The sequence below is a fragment of the Clavelina lepadiformis genome, chromosome 3, assembly GCF_947623445.1.
Source record: "Clavelina lepadiformis chromosome 3, kaClaLepa1.1, whole genome shotgun sequence".
Lineage (NCBI taxonomy): Eukaryota > Metazoa > Chordata > Ascidiacea > Aplousobranchia > Clavelinidae > Clavelina > Clavelina lepadiformis.
The window spans coordinates 16,645,816-16,662,552 of record NC_135242.1 but is presented as its reverse complement, the minus strand read 5'-3'; the positions used below and the strand labels follow the sequence as shown (position 1 = coordinate 16,662,552).

General features: G+C 36.9%; 1 protein-coding gene across 1 annotated transcript; it reads left to right on the top strand.

The window, feature by feature from the left end:
* Window positions 1–4,786: 4,786 nt before the first annotated feature.
* LOC143450166 (calpain-A-like) lies at window positions 4,787–10,019 on the top strand. The gene is made up of 11 exons (XM_076950602.1): window positions 4,787–5,015; window positions 5,965–6,123; window positions 6,349–6,480; window positions 6,968–7,161; window positions 7,250–7,381; window positions 7,461–7,575; window positions 7,729–7,817; window positions 7,940–8,113; window positions 8,233–8,351; window positions 8,579–8,715; window positions 8,941–10,019. The coding sequence occupies exons 1-11, from the start codon at window positions 4,842–4,844 to the stop codon at window positions 9,166–9,168; spliced, it is 1,653 nt and encodes a 550-aa protein (XP_076806717.1). The 5' UTR covers window positions 4,787–4,841; the 3' UTR covers window positions 9,169–10,019.
* Window positions 10,020–16,737: the final 6,718 nt, after the last annotated feature.

Sequence of the window (16,737 nt, the reverse complement as noted above, 5' to 3'; positions counted from 1 at the left end):
GTACCGTATTCAACCAAACAAATGGACCCCACATCCCGGGACAGCATACTAGTTAACTAATACAGTATATTTACTCGTTCCCATAGGTGGGGTGTACCGCGGTACAATATTACCGAATTACTGTACCGGGGTACTTTTTCAGTACCGAACTACCGATACCGGTACCATCAGTACTTTTGAAAAAAAGTACCGAATCTCTGTATACCGAATTACTTTTTTTAATAAATTTTAGTCGGTCCCGGTACTCGGTACTTTTTATGAGATGATTTCAAACTTTTAACAAGTATGTTTTTAAAAATACGTGGTAATTTATCCTTAATACTAATTTTAGCACCTGTCGATCGTTTTTAATCTAGAAATGTCAAGTAAAATTGCAAGCGATCAACGTCACATATGTTTCGACCTGGAGTAACCTTTACCGAGGACATAATAGCGGAAAACATTGCATTTGCAGCAGCATCTTTTACACAAAAATATACCGTTACCGAGTACTGAACTACTTTTTTAAAATAGTACCGAATACCGGAACCGTCGGTGCACTTTTTGCCAAGTACTGGTACCGTTACCGGCGGTACTTTCAAAGGGTTCCACGACATATGGCCGCTGGAAAGTGGCCGCGAACAAACTCACCGGGGTCAACTGAACGTGACGTAAATTGACCGCAGACAAACTGACTGTGACATAAACTGGCCGGCGATCAAATTAACCGTCGATAAATTGGCCGGCGATCAAATTAACCGACGACAAATTGGCCGTCAAAAGGTCAAAATTCTAATTCACTATCTAGTCACTTCTGTTTATTTCAATAAACGTTTCAATGTGTATTGAAATAAAAAACAATTTTGTTAAAAACAAAGGAAATAGTTACAAACAAATATTTACTTTACATATCATATACTACCGAGTTTAAAATTTTGACCTTTTGACGGCCAATTTGTCGCCGGTTAATTTGATCGCCGGCCAATTTATCGACGGTTAATTTGATCGCCGGCCAGTTTATGTCACAGTCAGTTTGTCTGCGGTCAATTTACGTCACGTTCAGTTGACCCCGGTGAGTTTGTTCGCGGCCACTTTCCCGCGGCCATATGTCGTGCTCCCCTTTCAAAGTATACCGACTGCCCACTTCTGCTCGTTGCTATAATTAGGATTCCCGTTTAGGTTTAGCGTGCCGACATCCAGTGCCAAACATTTTTTGCCTTGTTCAAAATTGTGCCCTTGGTATTTGCGAAGTCGATTCTTTAATTCGGTGTTTTCAGCTGACGCTTGAAGACAAAAATGTAAAAAATTAAATTGTTTGCTTTCAAAGATTGTTTGTTTTCTTTCTTTTCTTCTTACTGACACCTTTTATATACTGGAATGCAGCGCAATGAGGAAGTGTTTAACCATAATAGCTAACTATATTTGAATTAGAAGCAAACCAAATTGTGGTAGAGGCTAGAGCAACAACAGAACAGCATCAGTAATCTCCCAGTAAAAGATGTGTGCAACTCTAATCACAATAGCTATTGGCTAGTGCTAACTTATATGGTAGATGCATGCTTTGCACTAGTTAACACGATTATTGAACTATTCTGTTAAACATATAAGTTTAAAAACAATAATAACAATACTGACAAACGAAATGACAAACCTAATTAAAAGTTTTAGGTGATTTTTCTATTGCGTTCAATACTAATATCTACCTAAACAAACCCAAACCTTCAAACGTATTCGAAAATTGTTGACAAATCTTTATTTTTTTTAAACTCTTATACTTGGGTGTATATTTAACTACGACGTTTCCACTTGCAAATAACACTTTTTTACAGTATATACGATTATAGTGCTGTATGCCGTTTTGTATTAGGTTATCGACAGCAATTTCGAGTACAGTGAGACCTCGTTAATCCGGACCACTTCGTTTCGTCAAAAAATGTCGGTTTAGCGGGGTATCCGGATTATCGGAAAGTAAAAAATCAATCAATCTTGCAAATGCAGTACCGTGTGCAAAACGCAGTATGCACCTTACTCCAATTCTAAGTACCGACTTTCTGGCTGGACAGCAACTAAAATAAAATTATATTTTTTGTATGATCCGACCCAGTGTCGAACCCCAGAACCACCGTATTTAACACGAATGCTCTAAGCCAGAAGTGACGAACATGCGGTCGCAAATCGGTTTTACAACCGCTCTTGCATGGCGAAGCATTCCGGCGGGACCAGCAGTCTTGAACTTTCTTTGACCTGTTTCCAATCTTTGCGCAATGCGATATCAAAAGCTGATAGCACGATTGAGTTGCAGTAGTATGTCTTCAATAGATTGCCGCACTCAACCGATGTAATGTACGTATATTTTTTGCGACCGAGGAAGCGTTGTTTGTTACTGTTGATGAACAATTTATTTTTTCGTTTCTAAAATACTGTACAGTATTTCATAGTAGGCTATGACTAAAAAGCTGTGCGGCTAAAATTTTTTACAAAGCGCAATGCTGTACAGTACTGTACTTTTGAATCAATAAAGACCGCAACGTTATTATGCGTAGATATTCGGCTATTGTTTCGTCAACTAACTACATAGTGTATTAGAACAATCGTGAATCATTTTCGCTTAACTGTTAATAATCCGGTTTATCGAATTTTATTGCTATTGATTTAGCACATTTGTTCCAAAACTTTCGTGTCGGAGTCGGACAGCGGGGTTTCCGGATTAAAGGGGTAAAATGCATAGGAAGAAATCCGTTCCCGGCAGTTTTGTGTCGGATAACGGGGATTCCGGTTGTTCGGGGTCCGGATTAACGAGGTCCCACTGTATACGTAATAACTCTAATTAGAGCATTGTACATCTACTGTATATATATACATGGCTATGTGGGCTGTTTTCATGCTTGATGCTAGTAAAATAAACTATACTGATGAACTGGCATCCAAAATTCTTAACAATTTTCGTCCATATTCATCTAGGATGCGAACTAGAACAAACGCGTTCTGTGGGGAGTCAGTGTGCAATGAATTTACAGTACTGCAGTACATACAGTAAGTCGACAACTGTATGCTGTACCTATATATAGGAATGAGTCGAAACTAATATGAATCCACATATTATGTGGAAATATCTACCGTTTTCGTTATTGCCACAATTTTAAATCTTGCAGGTGGATTGGAGCCGAATCGTTTGCTTTGTTACTCAAGTACAAAACATTGAGGTTTGCTGTTGTTAACTATAGATTATAAAGTCTTCGGATATTTGCAAGTTTTTTGTACGCAAAAACGTTTATTTCCTTTATTCATTGATAAGGTGACAATTTTGACAAAGACTTATTTTTCTCGTCAGGTAGGCCTAGTTTAATTATACGTGCTACTATTTCACAGACAAAAACGTGCGTTCGAAGCAATTTTTTATTTATGTTTCTTGTTAACCTAACTTAAATGTTATGGTGTGTTAACCTAAACCTAACTTAAATCTTCCTACTAGTCTGCATATAACTTCCATTAAACCATAAATAGCTAATCTGAACTTTTTACATTCGGATACAGATTCGGATTCTCTCGAATGCCAAAATTTGATAATTTTCAATCAAATCTTTTTCAAGTTAGCACATCCATACATCTGTAATAAATAGACATGGAAAGAATGCACTAATTCAGTGATTCTGTAAAAAACAATTTTAACATTACCTAAAATACAACAGGGAAATCGCGTTTGTGGTTCAGTGTTGGGAACGACTACACAAGTCAACAGTTGTCATTTGCTCTGCTTACCTACTTGAAAGCCCAAGAGGCTAGAGAGTGCAAAACGCAGTTACCTTTTTTCATTGGTTAATGTTTTCTAGACTCTTACTATATAGAGTACTGTAGAGTATAAGACTGTTGCCAAACGCTGTATGTTCAATAAGTTGTGGATGTGAATGAATGACAAAGCAATGGACAAGCCCATTACTTTTAGTTGGAGTATACTGCAGCCTACAAGCTACAACATAGATTAAGTGGTCTATCTATTGAATGTTTTCAATCAAGAAAACGGTCTTTCCCCTCGCGCCGTTGAGGTTTTGCTGCCACACTATATATAAAGCGGCCACGTTTTGTAGGGTATTATTAAGGAACGTTTGTTAACTCATTGGAAAACTGGCTTGGGTGACAACATATCGGCAAGCTGGCAGGCGAGGCAGTGGCGGATATACAGCATCGTTACTCGAAAATGGAGACAATAAGCTATAGATTACGACTCATCTAGGAGTGATATGTTAGTTTTGCAGGTGATTGCTTGTTTGAAGAGACGTAAATTAGCAACACCGACGTTCTTCAAATGCTATTGCTGCGATTGCAGGTTGGATGACATTTAGTATTATGGGTTGCAGCGTGAACAAAAGGTTTTATCTGCGCATATCTGCTGTAGATTGATTCGTAGCAAAGTGGAAAGGACTTTTATTTATTTTTGTATAGATATGGCATGGGCAAACAGCCGACAGAAAAACAGCATAAGCTTTATAAAAGCTTTGTGGAGAAGGCATTATATGACTGTTTAGTGAGTAACGAAGCGACACACTGCGTTTTACACTTACTCATCGTCATCGATAAAACTGCTGTGCAGCTAGCCTACTGGCAATTCAGTTGTATGGATTACGTTAGTTGCCGTCTTTGATAGGACAAGACTGCCGTGGGCGTTACGTTACGGTCATTGTAGAACCGCCATCTAGTATTGTTTTACAGGGATTTTAAAACTTCTTATTTAATGTAAACAAATATCTACCGTTAACGCTTTTTGAAGCTCTGTATGAATTTCAGTAATGTTATTTTATTTTCCAGGCAAAATTGTTAGCAGTGTTTTAGTAGATGCAAGGGCTGAAGTTGTGCAAAATTAGAGTATGGGTATAGGCGACAGCAGACCTTTGCCCCCAGTACCGAAGGAAGAAGACAAGGATATAGACTTCAATGAAGATACGATAGATGTACCACCGCCCCCTGAACCAAAAGCTGATCCTGATATAAGGGAGAATGTTGAAGGCTCAACTTTATACAACGTTGAAAATGTTACAACTGTAAGAATGCTGTTTTTACAAAACGTGCATTAGTTGAAATCTGCTTTTAAAACCGGGTCCGCTTTTTGAACTACTTTAAGCAATGTTCTCTCAAATACGTAGTATTGCGTCAAAATTTGTTTTCATAATTTTTAATTATTGTTTTAATTTCAAAGCAACGTATTTTGCTTGATATACAAAAATAGAAGCAACAAATAAACGTTTTCGCACAGGCCCTTTGTATTTGATAGTGTAAAAGTTAATGTTCTTAGCTTTAGACCTTGTACGCTTATCCTCTTTGTAAAAGAGTACCTAAAGTTCTAAACGTTTGAAGTGTTTGTAGTCAGATGACGTCATAATTGCGCTCTGATTGCGTTCGTTGGCAACGGGTATCATTGTTCAATAAGGTCGCCTCTGGCTTTAAATTGCCATTGAAGCACTTGCGCTGTTCGTATTTTAGCAATACGTAACAAGAAAATGTCGTTGCCGCCAACTCAATCGATTCGTTCTACAGAATGTGATCGTCACGTGTTTCGAACTTGTATGAAGTTAAACTCGTCTGAGAATACTATCGTATACGTGACTAGATACGACTAGGAAGAACTCATGGGTGTAAGACAGCATTTTGCCTTTGGCTTACTTCCTGTCATATCAAACTAAATCAGTTTCTTATCTGTCTATGGTTTTGTCAGGTAAATATAACAACTTATTTAAACGCAGAAATGCTTTTACTGTGTCCCTACCCTTGTGTGTCGTGTAAAGCATATCGCTATATAATACAGCACGTCAAGTACAGATGCCTGCTGCAGGGCCGTAAATTCGCTTAGAACTTGCGCTAAATTCAGTTTATGTGCCGTTTATTTTGCTTGCTGCTTACAAAAGTGCGTGCAAAACGAAGCGGATTTGATGCTGGAACACCAATGGTTATGCGGGGGATATGTCTTCATGAACATAATTGCTTTTTTTGCAGGAATATACGGAAATAAAGGATGCTATTGTGGACAAGAGTAATGCAACGGGAAAGACCTACGTTTATCGAGACCAGGAATTTCCTTCTGAAAGCATATCCCTATATTACTCGTCTAGACCGCCTTCGCGTTGGGATACTATTAAGTGGAAGCGACCGACTGTAAGATGTTTGTACAACATAATGCTTTATTTGTATAGATACACCACTTCCGCTCAGAGTGAAGCTATATACTTACAGGGTTTGATAAATAAGCGCTTTCATTAGGATTATTTGGTACGTTCAAGTTTTGATATTAGCAACTTTCAATGGCTCGTTTATGGTTGTAATCGTGTCCTGGAACCACGTTATGTTACCATCGTGTTGATATGCTTTGTATTTTTGCAGGACATATCGCGTGATCCTAGGTTATTGACAGATGGGGTCGGCAGCGAAGACATAGTACAAGGTCAACTCGGAGACTGTTGGTGGTTGGCTTCCTGTGCCGCCATATCAAGATCAGCCACACACATAAAAAGGGTATAATTTTGTAATACGGCAATTTGTCCGTTTTCTTTTATAGTTGTAGTCTGTTTCATCGTTGTATTTTTTCGTCACACGGACTTGTGTTTGCCAAAGTTCTATACATTACAGTGTATATTTTATTACGTTCTTACATTCATTATTGGCTGTGACTGTTTCCTTTTAACCACTCTTCATAGCGGATGAGATTTCAATGTTTGATTGATTGTACGCTTTTTTGACTACCTTTCTTCGTGTTTGTGTTGACTCGAAGCGCTTTCTTTATCACTTCATATTCATAGTGAGCGTCGCTTTGTAAAAATGTTTTGTTTAAACACCAGACACAGTATAGAAAGAAACAAATTTACCACGAACTTTTCATAATGTCATTTGTTTAACGCGAGATATAGTGCTGTAAAACTAATACCGATAAGAAAAATCCAACTGTTAGTAGCATTCAGCTCCATTTTATATAGTAGTATCGTAATGATTCTGCTTATGACAGATCATACCGCAAGACCAGAAAATGACAGGCCCGGACTACGTTGGCATGTTTCACTTTAGATTCTGGCGTTACGGAAAATGGGTGGACGTGATAGTCGATGATCAGCTTCCTACAATGAATGGCTTCTTGTGTTTTGGAAGATCGGCTGACAAAAACGAGTTCTGGTTACCACTTCTGGAAAAAGCTTACGCAAAGTAAGCGGGCATCAAAGATTATCTTCTCCAGTTGCTTTACTGTCAGAATAAATCGACCTTCTAGTTCAATTACACTACAATCTTTTAGGCTTCATGGTTCCTACCAAGCGATTGAAGGCGGGTTTACGCAAGATGGAATGGAAGATTTAACTGGAGGAATCGCGATCAATTATGATTTAGGAAGGAAAACCCCGGACTCACTATTCACCATCCTTTACAAGTTAGTTAAAGACAATCCTATTCTTGCATCGCATCACAAAACTTTAAATGCAGCTGGGTTTAAGCATAGATCTTTTCAGGGCTTTTCGCAACGAAAGCTTTGTGAGCGCAGGAATTGGTGGCTCCGGTAACATTGAAGATCGCTTTACGGGTCTTGTTAGTGCTCATGCTTACGCGATGCTTAAAGTCGCTAGGGTAAGCATCAACGTTAAAATCCTTGCTTTTTATTATGATGGTTTATTACTCCGGTGAGTTTTACAGGTGCGGATAAATCTGTATCTCGCTTTTTCTGAATCAGAACAGAAATAGCCTATGTGCGAGCTACAACCAACAGTATTTTGTTTGCAGGCGGCATATGAGGGCGGATATGTTGACTTGGTCAAGTTCAGGAACCCGTGGGGTGGATCAACAGAATGGCGAGGGGATTGGAGTGACAGGTAAGAAACTTGTCCTACTATATACCACAACCTACCATCAATGAAGAAAGACTGTAATTTGTTAATGAAGTCATGACACGAGCCCTCATTCACTGTTAAAAAGATGACTTTCTCTCCTTCAGCTCAAGTAAGTGGGATACAATGGATGAAAGCGTCAAACAGCAGCTGGGTTATGCAGACAAGGATAATGGTGAATGGTGGATGTCCTATGACGATTTCACAACTTATTTCAATGACGTCACTATTTGCACTGTTGGTCCGGATTTTGACGCCGATGGAGCGCCTTCTGGTGACAAGTAACAAACTTTGCTATTTTTTATGGTTATAAATTTTGACAGGAAATATCTGGGAATTATTCTACCTTGGAAGATTACTACATTCATTCTTCTCTTCTTTCCGGGTTTGATTATTGCAGGTGGCTTTTATCAACAATAAACGGAGAATGGAAATCTGGTGTCAGCGCGGGAGGCAGTAGAAATGACATTTATTCTTACGCAACGAATCCGCAATATCTCCTCTATCTTCAAGAAGCAGGTGAGATTAATTTGTACCTGTAAATAGCCTGTGTTTGCGTTGATTTTCTATCATTTGTTTATTTCATCATTTGTCGTTCTTGTCTTCATGTGTAATTTAACTTTAATGTACGCATCAGTATATGAGAATTATACCAATTTTTTGATGTTTTGTTGGACGCATTGGATAAAAACATATGCGTGGAATGTTTTAATAATAGACATGTTTTTAATCTTAATGAAACCAAGACGATTACGACCCGGATGAAGACTCGCCAGCAGAAAAGGGAAAATGTTCAGTCTTGGCTGGACTGATGCAAGAATACAGAAGATCTGGTAAAGAAGATGGTTTGGATAATCTTTACATATCACTAAACATCTTCAAGGTTAGTAATAGGCCTAAGGCTTTATGATATTTAATGATATTAATTAATGATAGGCTCTGATGGTATTTATATATAACTTATGCCATTATTTGTTGCTCTTTATTTTTTATGTATTTGTATGAAATATTACTCTATAACGTGTGTTATGCTGCTTATTTTATGGCACAGTATTGCCAAAATTATAATTATTGTTGTGTAGTTACATTGTTTTACAATTTTGTTCAGGTTTCCCAACCACCCCGCACCCGACTCGATGCCCGGTTTTTCAGCCGCAACCGGGAAGTTGCTACAACCAGTACCTACGTCAACCGGCGCGAAGTTACCATAACCGCCGAACTTGATCCAGGTTATTACGTCATCGTTCCATCGTGCTTCAACTCTGGTGATTCCGGAACTTTTCTGATCAGAGTCTTCACTGAAAAGAATGTCGATATTCAGGAAATAACGGGTTGACATTTGCATGATATAGCATATCTGCCATCGTAGTACAGTTGCCACAATAGTATAGGTTTAAAACTTTAATACAATCTTCATGAGTATTTGAAATCATAACACTTGAGTAATCACGCCGAATTTTTACTTTCTGTAGCTTTAGAATCACTTTGTTATAATTTAACGTTCATTACTGTAATTGTTTCGTCCTTTTGCGTATGTGTGCCTTTTGTTTGCAGGTTATTATCAAGGCTTCAGTATTTTTCCTTCTTAAAAGTGTATTCTGTTCTACAAAAATTTGTCTATTGTATTTCCGAATAAGCTTATGATGCCAACGATGATAGCCTATGTGCATTTATGATGAGTTTTAGATCGAATAGAGTTCAACGCAATAACAGCTTAACACGTAGATATATGTTTGCAGTGAATAGTTAGAATGTTTAAGCGCTGAGCGCATATATTGCTTTGGTTTTTGACGAAACGCCTACAACGGGTTCATGGGGTAAAGGTTGAAAGTCGACGACTTTGTAAATAACTTAACTTTATGTTTTACCCATCAGCATCAGTTCACTTATATATGAACTTGTGTTTTAAGTGGAATCAGTACCTATATATACTGCTTAACTCGGAAATTTCGTACTGCCGTTTATGTAATTTGACTGATTTTATTTTGTGAACTAATATATATTTCTTTATATGTTGCACGTAAATTCATGTCTTTTAAACTTTTCAGTTCTTTTTCAGATGGTACTAAGTTACAGCCTAACTACACAAACCTTAAAATATTGTGAAATTTTAATAGCGTGTATCTGTAAATCTCGTAATTCAAACGTGAACTTTGTTGTAGTTTCCTAGAATGCATAGTAACTGGATTGTTACGTCTCTGTATTCCGCAACATAAAGTGACAGAGGTTTGTAAGGATAACCACCAGTGCATTCACCATTTCATTGACCAAATCCGAGGCGAAAAAACGAAAAGGCAATAAATTTCAAAGTCCCTTCAACTTTTCTCCTTGGTAATACACCTTTTCGTCCAACTTTTCTGTGTAAAAATATAGCAAACGCCAACTTGGTAGGGAATAAGCAAGATTAAACTGGAGTCTTGGGCTAAGTTGTTATGCGACGGCATGGCCTATTGTTACAATCGCAATTTTAAAACGGTTTTCACGCCATAAAAACCGCTTTAAATGAAACGTATTCTCATATTTATACGAATATCGCTGCCAATTAATGTTGTACAATTTTGAAACGCCGTATACAACGATTTTTTAACGTATAAACTTACAGCGTAGTGGAACACAAGAAAATGCCATAAACGAAATAGAATAAATACGAACTCCCGTTCCTGCCTGGCTACGGGTATTTGTGCATACAGGATGCAATGAACTTTAGATGCAGATGCTAGTTAATCTGTGGAAGGTAGGTTAGCCGACAGAACCAAACAGACTACGGTTACCATGTCTGAAAAGGCCAAATTCCTGATGGTTCCAATGACCACCTTTCGCGACACCAAACAAGCGCTATACCGCCTATACGGCAATTTACAGTAGCCTATGTTCTTACATCTTACTAATCCAAACGCTCATTTTTTCTGCAAGACAGCATCACTGTCACAGAGAGAAAAAAAGCATAGACATGTCACATTTCGTATTTCGGGACACAGATTTCAACACCGAAATTTCGGATGTATGGTAACCCTAGTTAGCCTATTTGGCATAATTTCAGTTCTGGAATTATTCTGATTCCAAAGTTCATTATCCTAATAACAATATATTTCACTTAAAATTTATCTTAATATCTGGATACCATTCCTAAAGCTGAGTGTTGAAGGATCGAATAAAGTTTCTATTTTCAGACCGTTTTTTACAATTAGTCCATGTATTGTATTGTGCTTGAAATTTTGCATTTCTTACATCCAGATTCTTGATGCTAAAGTGCAAATTTTCAATTTTGGCATCATCTACATTTCAGAAAATGATAATTGTGTGAAGTTATAGTAGCCTGAGTCACAAGGGGAAAACACATACATACAAAAAACAGACAAACACAAATAACCAAAACACCCACACACACTTGTGTCGTCAGTAAATGAGTGAACTGGGCAGACTCATTTAGCCTTTAAGATACATTAGATTTCATGCAATTGTCAGTTTTACAGTATTTATTGTCGTACTGTATATGTTGTTTTAAATATCATTTGGTGTTATAGATTGAACATCAAACCGGAGAAAGTTGTACTTAAAATATTTGTTAGCGCGATAGATTTTTGTGATGGTGACGTCACAACTTCACGCGACAGTGCACAACGCCCAGCCCACGACAAAGCGTCCGGGGAATAAAGGAAGGTGGGCTGGTGGGAAAGGGATGCTGGGACGGTACGAATTGAATCTGCCTTGTGTTGTTCAACGAAATGTAGCTTACAGATATATGCCTACGTCTTACTTTTCAAACTTTCTCATATGACAGACACGACTAAGGACTGCAAGACTAGCTTATTTTTTGAATTTAGGATTGTCATGGAAAGGGTTTTGAGAATAGCCTATGCCTATAGATACAGCCATTCTGGCATATCCAGAAACAGGCCGGGCCATACGTCGCTGCTTCCCACGTAGCACGTCTAGAACGTGTGTTTATAGTGTAGACTAGACTACTCTGTGTATCGTATCGATTTTTGTGTGTGATTGTGATGTTTTTAGATGAACTAGCTTATTACAGTAAATGAATTAGAAATGGGTACAAAAATTACACATGTATACCAATTAATTTAAAGATGGACGTAATATATACATCTGTACATAGGCTGTCACTATTTCAGTGAAAAAAAATTTTCGTTCAAAGCTATTTTTTTTAGTTAGTTGTCAACCCAACTTAAACTACTTGCATACTAGACCCCTAAATTTAACTTCAATTAAACCCTAAATAGCTTAAATTGACTTTTTGCATGCCAGTTCTCCTAACTTAACCGCCTACTTTCAACAACAGGCTGCGTACCCTATCTTCGGTGAAATGGTCACTCTCTAATACATAAGCCTACAGGTTATGCTAAGCATATGACAGTAATTTTTACAAGTTTTAAATTTTCTTGTGATTCTTCGCACTCTGGCTGTATTTGTAATGTGTTTAGGTAAATAACAAGTTGAAACAAAAGCTATAAAAATTATTTCCCCTATAGTTAGACCCTTTCCGAGTTAAGGAGCCCTGCTTTTTAGGTGGCAAGATTTTTCCGATTGTCTATACTTAACAATAGAAATTGTCGACCCACTTAAATTCTTTTTTAATTACAAGTGTTCTAGGCATTGAATTGTAAAGATTTAACACAGGTAAGTAGCATATGAATTCCTTTACAAGATAAAGATAAAATATTAAACATAGGCCTATGCTGCTTAGTTTTTATTTTTCAGCAGTTTGAAATTTATGCACTGGACTGGTTCAACATGATATTTAGATACGTGGTCAGCAAATCATGCGATGTAAACTGCGTAAGAGTTTGTGTGTTATCTCCGATGTTTGTGTATGTAATTATTCAGTTTGTATTCACTTCTAGTTGATTTTTTTGAACTTTGCTTGAAGACAAAACAAATCAGTCTATATAATGTGTAAGCGTCGTTCATACATTGCTCAAGAGCACAACGCAAAGTACAATGAGTGTTGAACACAGGCTTCATTATAATGAGCCAGGCGCTATAACTGCATCGTCACGAAGCAGTTCATGCAGTTACAGTCATGGACAATAGCTTTACTTAACACAGCCCTTTGTTTTGCTTCATATTAAACACCTGATTACCCTGGATGCTTCATTTTGAACACCAAAGTTTGAATATGTAACTATGCCTAATGTAGACAAGATTTCAACGTGCGGCACATTTAGACAGAGCCAGCGTTATGCTTTGCTTCCAACTACAGCGAGTGGAGCCACTGCTGGTAGAGCAACATTGAATTCTTGATAAAAGATGACAACACGGGCATGTTTATTACCACAGACGAAATAAGACCGGATGCGTAAGTCGTATTTTGACACGCAGTTACCTGGTTCGTCTTCATCATTGTAATTACATTACAGGGTGTTGTACAATACTACAGCAAACAAGTTGAATGAAGTTCAAATGAGTTTGTAGCAGGAGAAAAACGTGAGGGCTTATACTCCAGGTATACGTTAAGAACATGGTTTTGCCATAAAAATCTGGGACTGGGATTTCACGTGAAGGGGCTCATACATCGTGTCGTTATGTAACAAAATCTATAAAGCAAAGCTGTTTCTTAGAGTTTTCTTTTAGTCTGATTGTTTTGTTATAATTTCACTGTATCAAGTGTGTGTTTAAGTCCCAGGATTTACTTCGTTAGCATTATCGTTTTTTGTATTTTTGCTTCATTACGAATTTTGATTGGTGAACCTATATCACAGATGGTGAACTTGCATTGGGTGCGTGATTGCAATTTTCAACTGCGAGATTGCACATGATTGGACCATTTTTATTTGACAGGTTGGTTTATTTCGTTGATTTCATTTTTTATTGATTGGAATTCAGGTTTCGGTTCTTAAAGTCTTTGATCGTTTGTTTGCTTGATCAAAACAGCCATGTTCGTCGAGAAAATAATGGTTTTGGAGACTAGGGAAAGCTTGAGTGGTAAAAATAACTTTTCAAATAAATATTAATAATTTGTTTTAAAACTCAACAAACATTGTCGGTGTCATGCCAAATTTGTTCCGGGCATTGTGACATAAAAATGTCACATGACTCAGCGTAAGTTTGCCGATCAGAAGGTATGATTTCTCCGTCATTTTTTTGTTTGTTAAGTTTGCGACATTGTAAGGTATCCTTTTACCCGACTGAAATCTTCTAGGTTTCTAAGTGGAAAACTTAATTTGGTTAGTAAAAGGCCCCTGATGTATAGATAACTTATTAGAGCTATGTTGCAACAAGTGAAGCTCTTAGCCTCGTAGAAACACAAACACCATGTAGGTTGACATGAACAAATCTTGATCGATTTATATCCAAGTGGTAAAATTTCATCAATGCATCGCTGAATTTGGCTCATAATTTGACACAATTATTAAACCGTTAGCTTTGTTTCAGAAAAATAAAATTGGGATTGAAAACATAATATGCATTTGATAAAATGATCTTTATTGGAAGTAATATTGTCCCTGCTTGAGCTAAGCCACCTAACTAGTTTATCATTGCTTACCAACATAGTCAATAGATTTGCAAGTAATGTTATGTTTGGGTAAATATAGGCAATATCAGGTATATCTGCTTTGGGTTGGTATCGATCCCTAATCTTCCATCTCTACTAGTTGCATAAGTACGTTGCTGGTACTGTTTTCCTTCGTGTACTATTTTTTTCTTGTCATAACAGATTTATTTGGTCAGTTTTGTGCACCACAGTTACTGTGCTGCTATTCCTGTTACTGCGTTTTCATACTTTCAAATTCTATACTGCAGGAGTGCAGGTGTTTAAGTTGTATGAGACAAATAATGTGATAATATTTCGATATAGTACCCTACCACTATTCTTCTTATAACATTCTCTAATCTGCAAAGAAAATGTTTTATTGTGTGTCAGTTGAGACATTATGTTTTATGTGTAAGATGCTTTTAATACGATCATTTCTAGCATCGTCTCCTGTGTCTTTTAATCACGGAGGGCTATCGTGATTACGTCAAACTAATAAAGTGGATTGAATATTGTAAAGGCACAAGTATGCATACTACACAATACCCAAGAACAAATTAACCTTATTTCACATTATTATGCTTTAAAAGTTTTTAAAGCATATAGGTTGTCAGTAATATAAAATTGTTTTAACTTGTACTCTCCATTTGGTGTACCATTTGTATCATAGCCTACCTAAGATGTAAACATTTTCAAATGCCTACAAATGAAATTTTGAACTCTTATGTGGAATAGTGCTAACAACATATGCTGGCGATTAACTAAAAAACGCTGTTATATGTGACATAACACAGTTGGTTTGTGGCCTATATATGTTTTAGGCAGTAAAAACAGCTTTGCCATATAAAATCTAATGGTAGTAGCTATTAGGTGTATTCAAAAAAAATTATTTTGTTCGTTTCTTGGTTTAAATTCACAGAAAAAAAGCAAGTATGATAATTATACTGTACATAGACCTACTTGGCGTATAATAAAATCTTGTGGTACCGGTATATGTAATAACAATGGTGAATTTGCATTTTTGATAAATTTATACTTTGTATTTACTGATCCTACTGTGTACCTACCGTACATATGTTTTTAACTGTGTTATGTTATTGAATTGCATGGCAAAAAAGTGGTAAAACTGGCTAATGACTATACCTGCTATAATTAATTTTGAGGGGGTTGAGTGTCCCTTGGTGACCATGCTGGGGCTCAGGACTTGATTTGTTAGTTATGCTAACCTACCACCGTTACAGCATCATTAGAGTCAACATCTTTACCGTTTTAAGACCTTGGGGCTTTGTACCACTTATTGCTCCTGACAGTCAATGGAAAAACATGATTTGGAAACAAAAACAACCTGGGCAAGCTTTTGCCACTTCCTCAGTACCCTTCTCAGAAACGAAAAAAGATTGGAAGCATGAGCAGATCTACAACAAGCCTTGGCATTTATAACATTCAATGTATAGGGCAGGCTACACTGTATTACCATCTTCATTGCATGATGTAGCATTCATAACCATGTGCTTCTGCTTCATCACTTGAACAATCACTTCAACACAGACTTATAAGTACCAGCAGATTTTTTATGACCTGAATGCTGCACATTGGCACACATTTGTAACTAAATACAAAAATGTAACAGATAGCCACACCTTCAATGGGATCATTTGAGTTACGGCATCTTTACACAGGTATATTGTGACGTTTGAGTGGTATTGTCCTACAAAATATTCCGACTATGTTAAATATTCAAAATTCAGCTACAATGTTATTAAAGTTATGTGTTAGTAATATACATACCATAATCTAAATACGGGTATGCATGATGAGATGAGTTAGTTGAGTTTACTATGTAAGTAGCATGAGTTTGCTTGTGGGTTGAACATTGATTTTTAAAGTAATATTTTATTCTTTTAGCTTAGAACATAGTTTAAATTCAAAAATTGGTAGCTGCCTTGTGTGTATTGTCTTTGTATGTATACCATAGTTTGTAAATATTTCAAACAGTGCAGCACTTTGTTAAGATGATGTTGTAGTAGTTGATTTGGTTCAGTTCAAAGTTTTTACATACAATCTTTTTGAATGAGAGTATGTCAAGTTTTGCATTGTTTTGCAAGCAGCAGAAATTTGAAACTGCTGTTGTTGTGATCTTGTACGTTAGTAAGCTTCCCAGCAAGCATGGCATAAAATGCTGTTGGCTGCAAGGAGTTGTACAACAGCAGTCAGTAAAACATCTGTTTTGACTAATATTTTTCATAAAATTTTTTGACCTTTCTTAGTATTAAATCTAGTTAGAAACTTGTAATGTGTAACTAATGATGGTACAAACAATATCAGAAGTTTACCTGACTGGAATCATTCCAAAGCCAGCAGCTTTTTAAATTTTGTTGCTTGGGCTCTATATAAGGAAATTTTCTTGTTCACACT